This window comes from Cololabis saira, chromosome 13 (assembly GCF_033807715.1).
Source record: "Cololabis saira isolate AMF1-May2022 chromosome 13, fColSai1.1, whole genome shotgun sequence".
In the NCBI taxonomy this organism is placed as follows: domain Eukaryota; kingdom Metazoa; phylum Chordata; class Actinopteri; order Beloniformes; family Belonidae; genus Cololabis; species Cololabis saira.
The window spans coordinates 5,150,845-5,169,730 of record NC_084599.1 but is presented as its reverse complement, the minus strand read 5'-3'; the positions used below and the strand labels follow the sequence as shown (position 1 = coordinate 5,169,730).

The 18,886-nt window shown below is 46.8% G+C and overlaps 1 protein-coding gene and 4 non-coding genes across 5 annotated transcripts; all 5 read left to right on the top strand.

Annotated features, from left to right (window-relative positions):
* The first annotated feature begins 918 nt into the window (after positions 1-918).
* Positions 919-990, top strand: trnam-cau (transfer RNA methionine (anticodon CAU)). The gene has a single exon. It is a non-coding gene; the product is annotated as a tRNA-Met (tRNA).
* Positions 991-1,292: 302 nt separating this feature from the next.
* Positions 1,293-1,374, top strand: trnas-aga (transfer RNA serine (anticodon AGA)). Its single transcript has one exon. It is a non-coding gene; the product is annotated as a tRNA-Ser (tRNA).
* A 256-nt stretch (positions 1,375-1,630) lies between these two features.
* trnav-aac (transfer RNA valine (anticodon AAC)) lies at positions 1,631-1,703 on the top strand. The gene has a single exon. It is a non-coding gene; the product is annotated as a tRNA-Val (tRNA).
* A 1,129-nt stretch (positions 1,704-2,832) lies between these two features.
* Positions 2,833-2,904, top strand: trnaq-uug (transfer RNA glutamine (anticodon UUG)). Its single transcript has one exon. It is a non-coding gene; the product is annotated as a tRNA-Gln (tRNA).
* A 6,160-nt stretch (positions 2,905-9,064) lies between these two features.
* Positions 9,065-14,256, top strand: LOC133457673 (sperm-associated antigen 16 protein). The gene is made up of 2 exons (XM_061736977.1): positions 9,065-9,825; positions 13,395-14,256. Exons 1-2 carry the CDS (start codon positions 9,076-9,078, stop codon positions 14,154-14,156), a joined length of 1,512 nt encoding a protein of 503 aa, XP_061592961.1. The 5' UTR covers positions 9,065-9,075; the 3' UTR covers positions 14,157-14,256.
* Positions 14,257-18,886: the final 4,630 nt, after the last annotated feature.

Genomic DNA, 18,886 nt, shown 5'->3' with positions numbered 1-18,886 from the left:
CCCCCCTCCCCCCCACTGTGTAGCGGAGTCACATCCTGGTTATACAGCAGAGTGGCGCAGCGGAAGCGTGCTGGACCCATAACCCAGAGGTCGATGGATCGAAACCATCCTCTGCTACTTAAGACATCCTCTCATACATGAGATTCCTGTGAGAGATTAACTGAAATCTATCCAGAGCTTTTTGCAAACAAGAAAGTGGCCCCAGCAGCATTGCCACCAGACGCCAGGAGCTTCCACCACCAGACTGTTGTGTTCATGTGATAAATAATTATCAGAATTATATGCCTGCACTGCAATTGCCTGGCGGTTATACTTTATGACCGACAGAGGGCGCTGTTACACTGTGCAATGGATGAGAATTAGACATTCCATCGGGGAGGAAGAAGGAGGATGATGAAGTTGAATTGATGTTGAATAAAGTCCCGTTCTGTTCCTGAATACGGTGTGGTAAATGACTGATACACCCACACAACACAGACCCTACTAGCTCCACCACCAGACCCCACTAGCTCCACCACCAGACCCCAGCAGCATCACCACCAGACCCCAGGAGCTTCCACCACCAGACCCCAGGAGCTTCCCACACAAGACCCCAGCAGCATCACCACCAGAACCCAGGAGCTTCCACCACCACACCCCAGGAATTTCCATCACCAGACCCAAGGAGCTTCCACCACCACACCCCAGGAGCTTCCATCACCAGACCCCAGGAGCTTCCACCACCTGACCCCAGCAGCATCACCACCACACCTCAGGAGCTTCCATCACCAGACCCCAACAACAACTCAACAACCTCAACAACCCGGCTCACCTGGAGCCACCCAAAGACCCGGCTCACCGTCCGAACCAGGGGACCCGCTTTTAAGCCCCCTACCCCCCTCCCCGCCACTGTGTGGCGGAGTCACATCCTGGTTAAACAGCAGAGTGGCGCAGCGGAAGCGTGCTGGGCCCATAACCCAGAGGTCGATGGATCGAAACCATCCTCTGCTACTTAAGAGATCCTCTCATACATGAGATGTGAGAGATTAACTGAAATCTATCCAGAGCTTTTTGGAAACAAGAAAGTGGATGTATGATCTATGAACATACTGCACTGACTGTTGATGAAAATGCATTTAATCAAAATGAGGATGAAAATATGTCTCAACCTAATAAAGTAAAACCAACCATTTTAAAATAAAGTAAAACCAACCATTTTAAAATAAAGACTCTAAATTGTCTATTTCTGAAGATTCACACACACACACACACACACACACACACACACACACACACATACACACAGCTGACAGGTTGTTGTGGCCGAGTGGTTAAGGCGATGGACTAGAAATCCATTGGGGATTCCCCGTGCAGGTTCGAATCCTGCCAACAACGAGTAATGTTTGAATGTGCAAGACGACTGCCTAATTTGCAGTTATTAACCATATCCAGTACTGTCTTTCAAAAGTAATCAGTTGGCTTCCCTTGTGGTACATTTTGTATTTTCTACCCAGCATGGTAATACCCATGGATGATTTTTAATTTTACCGCACCAGGACAACTTATATGAAATCACACATTTATTTCTAACATGAATGATTTGAAGATAGGATTTTTTTTTCGTTACGCCCGCCTTTTTAAAAGCATGCAAGTTTCCGTAGTGTAGTGGTTATCACGTTCGCCTAACACGCGAAAGGTCCCCTGTTCGAAACTGGGCGGAAACATGTATTACTGCAATAATATTATTTGGACTTGGAAAACCCCTCTAATCCTCTTCTTGGTGCTCGGCACAGGAAGGTCGACCATCTCTTTCTCGCATTGGGTCTTATGCAGAAATGAATTTCGTTGCAGTTCCACAACTGACCAAAAGCCAGTCATTCCCAGTTTACCTAATCTTTAAAATGTCCAACTTTACAGGAAAAAAAGAAACATATTACAGAGATTTTTTACAGGATTTTTTCGTCATGCCCGCCTTTTTCAAAACATGTCAGTCACTAGCTCCACCACCAAACCCCAGCAGCATTAACACCAGACCCCACTAGCTCCACCACCAGACCCCAGGAGCTTCCAACACCAGACCCCACTGGCTCCACCACCAGACCCCAGCAGCATCACCACCAGACCCCAGGAGCTTCCACCACCCGACCCCAGGAGCTTCCACCACCAGACCCCAGGAGCTTCCACCACCCGACCCCAGGAGCTTCCACCAGACCCCAGCAGCATCACCACCAGACCCCACTAGCTCTACCACCAGACCCCAGCAGCATCACCACCAGACCCCACTAGCTCCACCACCATACCCCAGCAGCATCACCACCACACCTCAGGAGCTTCCACCACCAGACCCCAGGAGCTTCCACCACCAGACACCACTAGCTCCACCACCAGACCCCAGGAGCTTCCACCACCAGACACCACTAGCTCCACCACCAGACCCCAGCAGCATCACCACCACACCTCAGGAACTTCCACCACCAGACCCCAGGAGCTTCCACCACCAGACCCCACTAGCTGCACCACCAGACCCCAGCAGCATCACCACCACACCTCAGGAGCTTCCACCACCAAACCCCAACAACAACTCAACAACCTCAACAACCCGGCTCACCTGGAGCCACCCAAAGACCCGGCTCACCGTCCGAACCCGGGGACCCGCTTTTAAGCCCCCCACCGACCGGCCACTGGAGTGAAAGAGCCAGCCCTTGGGCCTGGAGGACCAGGGCCCTGGTACCATAAACACCCAGACGCTCCTAGCACCATGGACAGCACTCTGTCAGATGCTCAAGCGCATATTGTTTTTTACTCATGTTCTGGTTTCAGGACCACAATAAAACCACAATAAAAGCTGAACAGGGTTCCATGGTGTAATGGTTAGCACTCTGGACTTTGACTCCAGTAATCTGAGTTCAAATCTCAGTGGAACCGGTTAGTCTTCCACACAACCAGGTATTAAGGTTTTACCCACATGATGTTGTAGTATCAATCCACGAGGCTCCACCTCAAAAAACAACACGGGGAAATGGAAACATGGTCACCATTAGACCTGCTTTAGGGGGCTGGGGTTACCCTAAAATGTCCCTAGGAACCCTTAAATATGTGATGAATATATCTAATATCATGAGTATGTTCTTGAATGATGTTTCAGCACTTTATACAGTCGTTTTCAGCTAATGATGCTAATGATGGTCACTGATCAATACGAAGGATCATTTCCAACAGTTGTTTCCCTTCACAGTTCCAAACAAATCTGATCAATTTTAAGAGATAATCAGAAAGAAATCAGTCTTAGGAGAAATCTGCTTCATTCATATCTGAGAGAAATGAGCTGGGTCACATGAGTACGTAAACTGTACTTATCGTCTCTTAAACTGATGTGTGAAAAAAACGATATTGCCAAAAGCTTATATGAAACGATGTCTTTGTTTCTTATTTTTTACCCCCCCAAATGTTGAATATCTGTAGATAATTGATTGTTTTTCGTTTCCTTTGCCTTTTATTGTAAACCCTACAGAATTTTGTTCAATAAAGTTTGAAAAGAAAAAAAAACCTCCTGTTGTTGCTGCCCTATATGGTCAGTTGGAGGCATTTCTGTTTGCAAATGACGCTAACCATGCACGAGCACGGCAGTTAAGAACAGGTGGGATTTATCATCACTGATGTGCGTACGACCGGTGTCCGCACGTTTGATAAATCCGGATTTTTTTGTACTTACACGCTAAATTCTAAATTTCATTCCTACAACAGAATTTAGAACTTTTTCTACGAACGGTTGATAAATGAGGCCCCAGGAGCTTAACCCTAACCCTAAGCAGATGCCACCAGGAGACAGAGCCTCCTGTACAGGCTCTTGGTAAATGCATCGAGGAGATTAATGACTAGATGTGCCACAACTTTCTTCAGCGAAACTAAAATAAAACTGAGGTAAATGTCTTTGGAGCCAAAGAGAAACGATCACAGGTCACCACAGAGTTTCAATCTATACACCTAAAAACCACCAACGAGGACAGAAATCTGGATGCAGTGATGGATTCAGACCTACATTTGGAAAAACACATTAAGGCAATAACAAAGTCAGCCTACTATCACCTTAAGATTATATCAAGGTTAAAATATCTGATGTCTCAGCAGGACCTGGAAAAACTAGTTCAGGAATTCATCTTTAGTAGCTTGATTATTGTAACAGCATCTTTACATCCACCTTAAAAAGTTAGTTAGACAACTGCAGCTCATCCAGAACTCTGCTGCTCAACTGGGCGCAAAAGCAACATCTCCTCACTTGCTGGAAAAGTGTGATCTATTGTTGAATGCTCCACAAAGGAGTGAGGAAAGAGTGATTCCTCCTCTCATCAGCACCAGCACTGTTGTGGTGCGTGTGGCTCCTCCCTCCAGCTGTCCATCAACAACGCTGCTGCGGCTGACTGGTTTGGTTTGGGGCTTTACATCCCGACACAAGTGAAAATATAAGTCATCAGGAACTGAAAACAACCAGTCATTGAACAATAATTCTCTTATTTTGCTCCCATTTGGATGAATGACATGTTTGTAAAGGCACACTTGAAGCAGATCTAACATACAGTCAGTCATCCTCAGCTGCTGTTTGTCTGCGCAGCGTGGCACACTTTCATCCTCTCCAGCGTTCCCGTCACGTACGGGTCCTTGAGCTGCAGGGGAAGGTGTCTCATGGTGATGAAATCCTCTCTGAGCGCTGCGTCTGGTCGGATCCGTCTTCCTGGATCCATCCGCAGCATCTGCTTGAGCAGCCAGGCGAACTTCCAGCAGTCCTTCTGGAGATAGCAGTTCCTGGGATTGATCTTTCTCCTCACCAGATCTTCCAGGGAGAAGCAGTCTTTGGAGAAGCCGCAGTGGTCCATGACGTGGTTCCCCGTCTCCAGCGTGTACCGGCCCGATGGCTGCAGATGTTGCAGTACACCCCCTGATCCAGGCAGAAGAAGCGAGTGATTCTTCTTGAGCCGTTCAGGACCCCGTGGCTGATCCAGCCGTGGTTCAGCAGCACGATCATCCGCAGGGCCTCATATTCACAGTCAAACGGGAACAGCTCCTCACTGAGGAACAAGAAGGCCAGGACGCAGCCCAGGGACCAGACATCCACTCCTGGACCCAGGGAGGGCTGGTCCAGCAGGACCTCCGGGGCCACGTAGGCGTAGTTCAGGGGGATGTCCTCCCCCCGCAGACTGGAGGCCACACAGGCATGACCAAAGCCAGCCAGCTTCACCTTGAGGACAGGGCCGGATTTAGCGAGGCCCACTAAGGTGGGCAGACTGAAATGTAGGATGGACGACGCTGCTGCGAAAAGATTTTGGGGGGTCAAGCCCCCGAAATGCATAGAAAACTATGCTATCATCATATCAGTTCATCTATCTTCTCATTCTTTGACCAACAGTATGCCAAACCAATTGCCCTTCCTGACACTACCCTCTGCATTTACCCGGGCTTGGGACCGGCACAAATAGAACACTGGCTTGTGCCCGGTTGAGGCTGCATTTATTTGATGTTTTCTGCTTTTTTTGTTTGCTTTTTTTTTTCTTTATCTATCAATCAATCGTAACAGGTGAAGTTATCTATTTATCTATCTATCAATCATCATATCTGGCGTGTGCTCTGTTGAGGCTGCATTTCTTTTGTATATTTTATCTTTTTTATTTTTTAATCTCTCTGTCTATCTCTATAAAATTAGTCTTCTGTTTGTCCTGGCAAAAATGGTAACAAATTCATCCATGTCTAATGTATTTGTTATAGATTTCTCATGTGCCAAGATGACCAAGTTCTTTTTTCTTTCGTGCAACATGGTGCGACGGTAGGGGGTTAGGACACGTGCAAGTGTGGAGAAGGAACTCTCACATGAAGCTGAAGACACACCAACTACAAGGGCATACAACTTGTGCAACACAGGAAATGCTTTCTCGTATGTCTTCATGTGTTTAGACACAGTGGCCAGGTCTGTTTCATTTGGACAACATAACTTGGACAACATTGGCTTTGCAACAATGAGTTTGCTTTTCAGAGTTGCATAGTCTGTTCCAGTTCCAGTAAGTGCATGCAAAGGTTCCAACAAGGTAGAGTCTATATATCTCTCAGAAGAGGGTACAAGGCTTGATATGGCTGTCATTAGGTCTAAATTCTTCTTTGAGAATCTGTTTTGCATTTCTGAAATGGCCCTGTCGAGGATGCTGAGCAAGGATCTTTTGAGAGACTGAGAGGAGGTGATGGTGGGGTTATCAGTATCTGCATGACCCACAATTCACAACACAACACTTTCACCAAGGTGTTTGCTCAATATTCTCCTTCTTTTAGGTTGATGTGACACACCCTGATCCTCTGCAGATAACTGTGAAGCTCAGTTGAGCAATCCTCTTTGCGGATGTCTTTCAAGGACTCCAATGTTTGAGTAACAACCAAACCTGCAGAACACATATCCACAGCATGACTGTATAATTCCATTTGCTGGTATTAAGACACTAAGCACCCGCATTAGAAATGTGCCTATCTCAAAGAAATGTAGCCTCTTAATTTGAATTAAAAGCAAATCAACTGAGGCCTCATCATCCTCTGAAATCTCTGACAGGATAGTACAAAGACGTTCCTCATTCTCAACAATGCACCTTGTCACATCATAATGGCTTGTCCAGCCAATTTTAATTAGTTGTCTGAGACAAGGAGCATCATACCTTCCTGACACATAGTGTTGACGGAAGAAGTTATACAGGGAATTGCAGAGATCAAAAAACCTTTTGGCACGTGGCTCACCCTGCATAGCATGCACAACCACTAAATGTAACTGGTGGTTGTAACAGTGAATATATGGCACATATCTGTCCAGATTCTTTTGAAGTAGTGCTTGGACACCACCTTGTACTCCACTCATCACCGAAGCACCATCATAACACTGGTTAACTATATTGTCAGCACTGTAGCCAGCCTCAGAAATGTGTTTTAATATCTCAGTGCAGGTGTACTCAGCATCAAGTTGGTGCAAGTTAAGTAATCCAATTAGGTGCTCCTCTGGTATAGATTTACTTACAAATCTTGTTTAAACATAGACAGATTTTTATACATTTGTCCTGCCCCTTGTCCCATCACTTTTTATACAGAATCCTGCAGTCAGCTTTTGAATATTTTTTCTGTATCTCTGCAAGAACCTGCTGGCAAATGTTGCAATTATTTTATTTTGAATACCTTTAGATGTGTATGTAGCATTTTTATTCATGCTCTTAGCAATAGCAGCTAGCTTCTCATCCTTCGCTAAGGTGTACTCAAATAATTTCAAAAAAAGACCAGAAGCAATGTCATCATGATCATCAGCATTGCTGGGGTCAAGTAAGTTTTCTTTTGTTCCACGGAGCCCCAGCTCATTAACACCGAGAAACTTAATAACATCTCCAATGCTTTTAACATACTACCGGTTCTTTTCAAGTGCTGTTTTACCGACCAGCATATTATCAACTGTCGCTCCAGGTCGCCTCTCTGGACTTGTGTTCTGACCAGGTCGCTGCAGCCTGAATATGACTGGCTGGATGCATGTTTCTGCAGTCCCCTTCCACTTTCAAGTGCCACTTTCTGGTTAACTCAAACTCAAAAAACTAAAAAAAAAAAAAAAAAAAAAACTCAAAAGTACTTTATTTTTCCGTTAGGAACTTCGTTGCGGGAGGACAAAAGTGCAAGTGCAAAAATCACAGTCCTCGTAGCAAGGGTTCACTAGTGTAAACGTGTAAACGGTAAAAACACAGTAAAAACAACATCCCTTTCATTACCAACACTGCTATATTTTCGACAGGGGAAACAGAAACATGCGTCTTTTTCAACCGAGTACTCAAGGTCATGTGCGGTACCAGGCATGACTAATGGCGCTTTTCCACTAGTACTTATTCAGCCCGACTCGGCTTGTCACGCCTCTACCCGTTTTGTCCTCGTTTGTTTTTCCACAGCCAGGTGAGAAGTGGGCATGTTGGGGTGAAGCTGCTGTGACGTACTCGATTGCGCAACCCCTTTGTTCGTGTCGGCGCTGATGAGAAAATCAGCTGGAGCCGCGAGCGGCTGAGAGTAAAACAGAGCTCCTGGTAGATCTGATCGTTCCTTATCGCCCGTCTACATCCCTTTTTCAATTCTCTCGTCAGCCACCATGTTTATGAACATCTGCACCTCAGAGTTGGATCATGAAACAGACGTTTGCGCTGTATAATAAAATCGCAGCGAGCCGCAAGTCGTTCTCGCGCTGACTCCCGCTTCCTGATTCGCCGACCAATCAGCGGCGTGGAGGGGGGTGACGTCAGATATAGTGCCGGCTCAGCCCGGTTAGAACCTCGCCAGAATGGTTACAGAAAAAGTATTTGCTTGGCACGGCTCGGCCCGCCTTGGCCCGTAGTGGAAAAGCGCAAGACGGGGGCGTGGCGGGTAGAGCTGAGGAGATACTAGTGGAAAAGGGCCATAAATGCAGTCAACTCTCCGCCCGTGAGGCCTTCACGGACACCCGGACAACACAATTCTGCTTTTATTTTGAATACATAAATGTATAAAAATATACATAATAAAAATATAAATGTATAAAATATATATAATAAAAATATGTATAAATATATACAGGACTATCTCAGAAAATTCGAATATTGTGATTTTCTGTAATGCAATTACAAAAACAAAAATATCATAGATTCTGGATTCATTACAAATCAACTGAAATATTGCAAGCCTTTTATTATTTTAATATTGCTGATCATGGCTTATAGTTTAAGAAAACTCAAATATCCTATCTCAAAAAATTAGAATATTCGGGGAATCTTAATCTTAAACTGTAAGCCATAATCAGCAATATTAAAATAATAAAATGCTTGCAATATTTCAGTTGATTTGTAATGAATCCAGAATGTATGACATTTTTTTTTAATTGCATTACAGAAAATAAAGAACTTTATCACAATTTTCTAATTTTCTGAGACAGTCCTGTATATTTCCTTATTTGTGAATTTTTGTCCCAAAAAAAGTGTTTTCCCTGATTCACACGACGCGAGACAACGCGCGAAACCGTCACCATGGCAACGCTTAAACGAAGCCGTCGCTAGGAGCGACTGAACCGCGTCCGACATGGAGCACAAGAGAGACACAAACGACGACGAGACCCTGAAGGACGGCGTCCCGGAGGCGGTGGAGGATTTCCTGCAGAACTTTGTCCACGGGGCCGGCCTGAGCCGGACCCTGGCCGGGTTCCAGACGGAGTGGTTCACCCGGGACGCCCGCTCCCACGGGCGGGCCGAGCTGGAGCGGGTCCGCGGGGACACGGAGCTCCTCCAGCGGGAGGTCCAGGCCGCCGCGGAGGGACTGGCGAGGACGCGGCGGGAGCGGGACTTCCACCGGGAGCAGTCGCGGCGCGTGGCCGAGGAGAAGCGCTCGCTCGCCGGGGATCTGAGGCGGCTGAGGGGCCACCGGGACTCGCTCGGACCCGCGCTGAGCCGCCTGGGCGTCCAGCACCGGGCAGCGCTGAGGCACAGGGTCCTGCTCCGCCTTGGGAGGGACCGGGACCCGAGTCAGGACCCCAGTCAGGACCCGGGACCGGAGGAGGAGGAGGAGACTCCCGAGGAACCACCGGAGCAGAGGCCGCCGCGAGACTCGGAGTTCCCCGTCCGCCCAGCGGCCCCGAGTCCCGGCCAGCCCTGGAGGAAGGGCTCCCTCCGGCTCCGGGGCTCCATCCGGGCCCACGACCTCCCCGCGAGCTGCGTGGCCGCCCACCCGGGGGAGCCGCTGCTGGCCTCGGGCAGCGACGACCGCAGCTGGAGGCTGTGGTCGCTGCGGGGGCTGCGGGACGATGCGGGGGTCTGTGACGTCACGGAGGATGACGTAGGTCGTTTCAAATGAAGAGCAACAACATCAATGAGACAACCGACTAATAATGTTGTTTTTTCATGCAACTAATGAAATTAATCTAATCATTAATCTATATACATACATACATATATATATATATATATATATATATATATATATATATATATATATATATATATATATATATATATATATATATAATCAGGGCTCCAGACTGCGACCAAATGCTCGCATTTTGCGACCAAAATTTGAGTATGTGCGACTGAATTTCATGTCCACTCGCACACGTGCGACCAGTAAATTTTTTTTTTTTTTTTTTTTTTTTACACGTTAAACGTGGAGGGAGTGCGTCAATGAACCCGCATATTGCAGGCCAATGAGTGTGAAAGGGAATGAGTCGGGGGATCTATTTATTTTTTTTTTTTTTTTCGTTTAACTTCACCAGCTCAAAGCAGGTATTACGCCCGGACCCCATTTAATGCGACACAGCACCGCCGCGACGCGCACATAAGAAAGAGACGGCGGGTATGTTTGGTTTTAGTAACATCTTGCTCAGGCAATGAGTCTGCAATGGCCCAGACGGGAGACACATGTAGCTCAGTGCTTAACTTTTATTTTTAATCCACTCTATATTCTTCTGGTTGTTTTTTCTGATATGTTCCCCGCCTGAACTATGGTTCCGCCTTAAATCGACGCAGAGCCACGCCGTAGCCTACGGCGTATGCTCTGCGTTGTTGTAACGCGGAACCATAAATCAGCCTTCACCCGGTAAAGAAAAAAAAAAAAGAAAATGTTCTCCAATACAGCAGGTCTCATAATTTTATTTTGAACACTGCCAAAACTCTAACTTAAAACGTAACTAGAACTTAAAATTTGATGAAAGTTAAATTTTAACACGTGGGAAAAACACCTAACCTTTTAAGTGATGTGTGTTATCAGGTGTAATGGCATTTTTAGGTTAGAAATAAGAATATTTCTTGGTAAGATCCTTAGTTATTTGAGTGAAGGCAGTGAATTTGGTCAACTGGTTTAGGTTCAGGGTTTTAGTAAAGACACAAGTAGGGAAATGTTATATATTATATATATATATATATATTATATATATTTGTACATTTGTTAAGTACTGTGTTTAACAGTTAAATTCATGGCTTATTGGCTCATGGCTGGTTACTAAGCACTTTGTTACCAAGCACTTTTTTATCATGTGAATGTATGGTTTTTTTATATATAATGACAGCAATGGTGCTGTCAGTTTACTTTATGTTGCGGCATCTTTAAAAGTGCACAATAAAATGTAACACTGCATTTGAAACAGCACATTGTGGTAATTCATTAATCTATTATGAAATACGTATTACTAATACACTGAAATGTAGTAGAAATGTAAAAATTTGGTTAGCGTGTCGATAAACGATGTGCGCTCCTAAAATTTCTGATTGTGCCCCTAAAAATTTTCACTTAGGGGCTACTGTGCTCCTAGTGAAAAAAGTTAGTCTGGAGCCCTGAGATATATTAGTTGCACGAAGCAGCATTTGTTTTGAATTTGGATACAGGAAGAAGAAGCGGAAATGACGGGAATTGCGTCATCACGTTCTCCGCGCGTCGCTGGTTTGATCCAGATATCCCAAATGATTAATTACCATGTAAACAGAATATTCTGAATGTTTCAGTAACCGGAATATTAGCAATAACCCGAATTTTGACTGCATGTAAATGTAGTCATAGATGAATCTAGCCCTTCAGAGCGAGGGATTTCAGATGCTGACTGGCCAACCGAGGGCCAGAGAAAATTTCCCAGAATGCTTTATGTCATCATTCGCATACTGAATCAAACAAAAAAACATTGCGGACATTTCTTTTATTGAATAAATCAATATTTTGAGTTAGTTTCTGCATAAAAATGCGTTTTGATTACATTTCTAGCGAGAAATATATATTTTACTTTCATAATATTCACTCAGTGAATGTACATAACCACTCGCTTGCTCGTTGTTGCGAAGTTTTTTCAGATCTCGCCAGAATAAAGGCTGATTTATAGTTCCGTGTTACACCAACACAGAGCCTATGGCGTAGGGTGCGCGTCGCCGCGTACCCTACGCCGTAGGCTCTGCGTCAATTTAACGCGGAACCATAATTCAGGCTTAAAGGAGCATGAGGCAGGATTGAGGCAGGATTTTGTGAAAAAAATTCGTATACGTTTTAAGTTTTCTAGTAATAATGTCAGATGAAGTGTTCCAAACCAAAACAAATGAGCCCTCTAGTGTATCTCTCCGTTGCCTTGAACAGGCTGTGTGCTGCAAAATGTGCTGCAATTGTGACCGGAATTTCCCGCGCTGTCCTGTGGATGTGACGTCACATGACGCTGCATGCACGTTCTCCCCATTCTCCCGTGCCGGCTTCACTGTTGGCTGCAGTACCCCCGAGGGCCGTCGTGGCGAAGGGTGGCGCTAGAGTCTCATTTCTTAAAAGGAGCCTCATGCTCCCACCGCGCCTGTCACCTGTAAACCTGCTTGTTACGAGAGTTTTCTCCACATGACACGGCTTGAATGGCCTAGATATTGTAGATTGATAATAGTAGAAATAAAGTTTCCTTATGTGTTTGCGTGTTTTTGCCCACCTTCTATGTGAAGCTGCAACGTTTTCAACCTGATCTCACAAAAATCTGTGAAATGCCCAGGACCGCTTACGTACCCGAACGTAAACCACGCAGTCCCACCGCAAGTGGTGTCCCAATCCCTAAGGAAAATTACAAAGCCCTACCCCTTGTGGCTTCATTTTGAGGGCTAGTGGTAGTGAGTGAGGGCTAGTGATAGTGAGTAGGGTGAACATTGGGATTGGCCCAAAGTCACCAAAAACAATCATTTCTGAAAATTCCGGCCGAAGTGGAGATTTGCAAAAACTCCGTCTTCACGTTTGATTGTAAACAGAGGGAAATGGACATTTAGGCTTCAGAACGTCACATTATGCGACAGGAACTTCACCAGCGTCATGTGTACGACCTGTTTACAATTTTTTTGGCCACCGTCAATATTTTCTTTTACCTGTTTTATATTCTAAAGTCGCACTTAAAAGTAACTCCACTTCTCTGTCACTCCAAACCAAAGACTCTGGTTCATCTTGGAAGTAACTGGAAGTTACTCGTGTCATTTGTTGATGTTTTTTTTCCAGGATTCCGATTGGCTAGCATGACTTTATGCTTCTTCGTGTAAATGATGGTATTTTTCAAAACTTAGAGGGGGAAATATCTGTTTTTGTAAATACGTGTGTAAATCTATGTGTAAACGTGGCCTTAATAGGACTAGCTGTTAATATCCCTAAATATGTCAGCACAATAACTCCTAGCGCACATGTCGGTGGGGTGGAGTTTGGGCAAGGCCTTAACCCTAATTGCTCCATGATGTAACTCGCTTTGGATAAAAGCGTCTGCTAAATGACAGTAGTAGTAGTAGTAGTAGTAGTATGTGTATATACATATATATATATATATATATATATATATATATATATATATATATATATATATATATATATATATATATATATATATTTATACACCTCAGGAATTGTATATCTGATTTCAGGTGGGCCAGCTGCTGCTCACCGGCGAGGGCCACTCCGATTGGCTGACGGCCTGCAGCTTCCATCCCGACGGCTCCAAATTGGCCACAACCAGCGGAGACACGACGTTGCAGCTGTGGGATCTGCTCCGCCGCGGCGGCGGCCGCTCCGTGCTCACCCTCCGCGGCCACCGCCAGCCCGCCTGGGGCTGCTCCTTCCACTCCTGCGGGGACTTCCTCGCCTCGTGTTCCGCCGACCGCACCGCCAAGGTGTGGGACCTGTGCAGCCACCGCTGCCGGCTCACGCTCCGCTGCCACGCCGCCTCCGTCAACGGCGTCTGCTTCCTGCCCGCGTCCAACCTCCTCCTCACCTGCTCGTCGGACCGGACCGTTGTCCAATGGGACGCGAGGATGGCCGCGTGCACCGTGGTCATGCGCGGCCACGGCTCCCCGTGCAACGCTGTCGCCGGGAGCCTTGTCACCCACGTGGTGGCGTCCTGCGACGCCGGCGGGGTCGTCCATCTCTGGGACACAAGGAAGCCGGAGTCCCCGGTGAGCACGCTGGACGTCGGGCCGGCGGTCAACCACGTGGCATTCAGCGGCTCGGGGGCGTGGCTGGCGGCGGCCGGCGGTGACGGCTCGCTGCGGCTGGTGGAGGTGACGCCGTGGAGGGTGGAGGAGCTGGCGGGACACGCCCACGGCGGCGGGGCGCAGGGCGTGGCGTTCTGGGGAGGAGGAACGCTGGTGTCCGCGGGGAGGGACGGGCGGATCAATGTCTGGTCCTGATTGGTTATTGAGGATTGATTAAACATGTTCTGAGCCTCCATCTGCTCTGGTTTCCTGTTTTCTCTAATCTGTGAGCTGATATCTTGGAAAAAGGAGTCATGTAGCAACTATTAGAAATTTAAGTTTTAAAATATGTAAAATCCACATGAGGAAACAGATGAGGAAGTGGATGAGGTAGTAGATGAGGAAGTGGATGAGGAAACGGGGGGAAGTGGATGAGCAAACGGAAGTAAATGAGGAAACGGAACTGGAAATGGGTGTGGAAGTGGATGAGAAAGTAGACGAGGAAACAGATGAGGAAGTAGATGAGGAAACATGAGGAAACAGATGAAGAAGTAGACGAGGAAACATGAGGAAACAGATGAGGAAGCGAGGGGAAGTGGATGAGGAAACGGAGGTAGATGAGGAAACAGAAGTGGAAATGGGTGTGGAAGTGGATGAGGAAGTAGATGAGGAAACGGGGGTAGTGGATGAGGAAACAGAAGTAGATGACAAAACGGAAGTGGAAATGGGTGTGGAAGTGGATGAGGAATTGGGGGGTAGTGGATGAGGAAGTTGGGGGGGGAGTGGATGAGAAGGAAGTGGGGGGTGGATGAGGAAGTGGGGGGTAGTGGATGAGGAGGAAGTGGGTGAGGAAGTGAGGGAGTAGTGGATGAGAAAACAGATGTGGAAGTGGATGAAGAGGAAGGTGGGGGAAGTGGATTAGGAAACATGAGGAAACGGGGGTGTTAAGGATACTCAATCCACATTGTGACAGGTCCGACCACTGCTTTATTTCCCAGATCAGAACAGGTTATAATTTTCAAAATAAAAGTACTGACAATAATAACACTGATGATGAAGTAGATGCAGTTTTGTATGTGTGACTTCCTCATCGCCAACAACGTAATGGGAGAACAAAACTGAGGATCAGACTGCTCACCACTGTTGGAGTCTCCACCCTCCCTTTAGGGATGTGTTTGATGGCCACCTGCAGGTCAGAGTCAGCAGTGTGTCAGATAGAGTCGGTACTCATGAGGCTTGAGAAGAGAGGTGTGATACCTACTGGGAAATGATCAGCTCTTCTTCTCCCAGAATAAATTGATCCGAAGCCTCCTTCCCCGAGAATCTCAAGCTGAAAGTACTTTGCTTCAAAACGTGCTGCAGGGGCCTCGTGTACAAAGAGTGCGTGGATTTCAACGTGAATCCGTGCGTGGAATTTTTGCATACGCAAAAAAAAATTCAGATGTAAATTCAGATTACCTTCTCTGCCTCTTTAGACTCTTTAGTGTACACACAGTGGTCTGCAGGGTTCTGTGTGAAGTTGTCTTCTATCAGGCATGTGTGAAGCATCTCATTCCAATTATGCCCTGACTGTTTCAGACGTAAATGGACTTCTCTAGCTTACATACTAGCTTCTCTCCCTCTTTCTCATAACCCTCAGGCTGTTCCATGTAAATATCTCTGTCTATGGGCGCGTGCAGATACGCTGTTTCAACGTCCATTTGATGTAAGATCAAGTTGTCTTGGGCTGCCTTCTGCATCACTACACGAACACTGGTCAGATTTTCTGTAGGCGAGAATGTTTCACCGTAATCTATCCCCGCCCTCTGACTGTATCCTTTGGCTACAAACCAAGCCTTGTATTGCTCGTGTCCGTCACTGTCCTCTTTGATGGAGTATACCCATCTTCCTCCCACTGTCTTTCTGCCCTCTGGCAACTTAGTCAAAGTAAAGGTCCGGTTGTCCTCTAAGGACTTAATTTCCTCGTCCATCGCTCTCTGCCACTTTCCTGACGCTGGTGATGTCATGACCTCTTTAAAGGTTGTCGGTACACAACACACCGCTCTATAGCAATAGTCTATGCTGGTGAGACTACTGTCATCCTCCTTACCGTCCTCCTGAGTAATATAACCTCTCAGATACCCCGGCGGTTTACGCTCTCGGGTGGGATATCTCCCACTGCTTGAGGCATGTGACGTCACCCTGGGGTGCTTCTCGCCACCATCCTCAGTTGACTGTGGACCATCAGCCTGCTCGTCTGTGCTCACACTAGACTGTGGTGTATATCTCTCCTCACCATCTGTTCTAGGGTCCATTCCTAGCTCCTGCGTCTGTGTCTCGTTCTCACGTGTTGTCTGGGTGACAAACTTTACCAGTCTGTGCTTCTGCACATTCCCTTTACCGGGATAATAAACTAGAAAAGCAGGACTGCCCTTGTCATGCCCTACAAAGAGTCCTCTATCAAACCTAGATTCTAGTTTACCTCTGTCCTGTTGGTAGGCGTAACACACTGATCCAAACTTGTGCATCCTGGCTAGATTACACTCTTTCCCTCTCAGTGCTGTGTATGGGGCGGTGCCTGTGTGCTTATTAAAGCACTGATTCCTTGAGTATGCTGCTTCCTGAACGGAATAGTGCCACAGACTCTTAGGTAAGTTACTGTCTATAAGCTTACATCTGGCCATCTCGAAAAGAGTACGTCCTTCCCTCTCAGCTATCCCGTTCTGGTGCGGGGAGTAAGGACAGGACGTCTCATGTCTGATTCTGTTCTTCCTCAGTAGTGTCTGGAACTCTCGGTTAGTGAACTCGGTTCTGTTGTCTGACCGTATGCATTTTACATTGCCATAAGGCGCTACGTCGGCTAAAAACTTCTCAGTAGCCTGAAGTGCATCACTCTTTGCTTTAAAGCAGCACTATGTAACTTTTCCACCTTAATATCGTATTTCCAGAGTCATTGTGATGGAACATCAACTTCCAACAGGTTTAATGAACCTCTGTCATGGTCTGAGGGGTCTGTATCACCTTCACTGGCACTATGTAACTTTGAGGAGCATGGTAGGAACCCTGCCACACTAAAAAACTACACATTTTTTACGGCTTTGACTGCTTTACGGCATAAATCACTTCCCCCTCCTTCTCGATTCGTAGTCGAGACGAAAATAATAATAATAATAATACATTTTATTTGAAGGCGCCTTTCTAAACAGTCAAGGTTGCCGTACAATGGTTAAAAACAGTATAACATAGTAATAAAAGCTAGGGGGTAAACAAATACTCAGATTAAGTTAAAAAACCACGACAATGACACAGTGCAAGTGGGGTCAGAGGGAGAAGGCAGTTCTGAACAGGTGGGTTTTCAGTTTGGATTTGAAGTGAGGGAGTGAGGTGGTGTTCCTGAGATCCGGTGGTAGGCTGTTCCAGAGACGGGGAGCAGAGCGGCTGAATGCTCTGCTCCCCATGGTGGCAAGACGGGCAGGTGGAACAGTCAGGTGGATGGAGGAGGAGGATCTGAGGGTGCGTGAGGGCGTGGCGACGTGGAGGAGGTCCGACAGGTAGGGAGGGGCATGGTTGTGGATTGACTTGAATGTTAGGAGAAGGATTTTGAAGTGGATTCTGTGTTTTATTGGAAGCCAGTGGAGCTGTTGTAGGACGGGGGGGATGTGGTTGATGGATGGGGTCCTTGAGATGATGCGGGCAGCTGAATTCTGGACTAACTGGAGTTTGTGGAGGAATTTGTGAATGACACCGGAGAGGAGAGAGTTACAATAGTCAAGGCGGGAAGTGACGAGGCTATGCACGAGAATAGAAGTGGTGTGGGGGGTGAGGGAGGGGCGGAGGCGGTTGATGTTGCGCAGGTGGAAATAAGCGGACCGGGTAATGTTGTTGATATGAGAATGAAAAGATAGGGTACTGTCGAGGATGACACCCAGACTCTTGACCTGTGGGGAGGGGGAAACAGTGGAGTTGTCAATGAGTATAGGGAAACTGTCGGTTTTGGATAATGTTGATTTAGAACCAATGAGGAGGACCTCGGTTTTGTCACTGTTTAATTTGAGGAAGTTGGAAGAGAACCAGGATTTGATATCTGTTAGGCAGTCAGCAAGGGACGAAGGTGGGAGGGTGGAGGTGGACTTACTGGAGAGGTAGAGCTGGGTGTCATCCGCGTAGCAGTGAAAGCTGATGTTGTACTTACGGAAGATGTTGCCGAGGGGGAGAAGATAGATGATGAAAAGGAGGGGCCCCAGGACAGAGCCCTGGGGCACACCTGAAGTGACAGGGGAAGGCTGGGATGTGAAAGATTTAAGTTGAATGAACTGAGTGCGGCCTGTGAGGTAGGAACTGAACCAGTTTAGAGGAGTGTGGGTGATGCCGATGGCGCGAAGTCTATTGAGGAGGATGGGGTGGCTGATGGTGTCGAAGGCCGCACTCAGGTCAAGGAGGATGAGGATAGTGAGTAAACCAGAATCAGCTGCCATGAGGAGGTCATTGGTTATTTTTACAAGTGCAGTTTCGGTGCTATGGAGGGGGCGGAAGCCAGACTGGAATTGTTCATACAAGTTGTTAAGTGATAAATGGTGCTGGAGTTGTGTAGTGACTATTTTTTCGAAGATCTTGGAAATGAAGGGCAGGTTTGAGATAGGACGGAAATTATTGAAGTTGGTAGGATCTGCACCAGGTTTTTTCAGGATTGGGGTTATTGCAGCAATTTTGAATGATGAAGGAACAGTTCCAGTGGTGAGAGAGGAGTGGATGATGGCAGAAATGAGGGGGACCAAAGAGGGGAGGCAGGATTTAACCAGGACTGTCGGGAGGTGGGCTTGGACCTGTGTATGAGGTCAAACATCTCCGAGAGGGTGGGGAGCTCAAAGGAGGAGAAGGGGTGGGTGGGCAAGTGGAGATCGGAAGTGACGCTGAGGGAGGTAGAACCAAGGTCGTGATGGATTTGCAGGATTTTGGTGTAGAAAAAA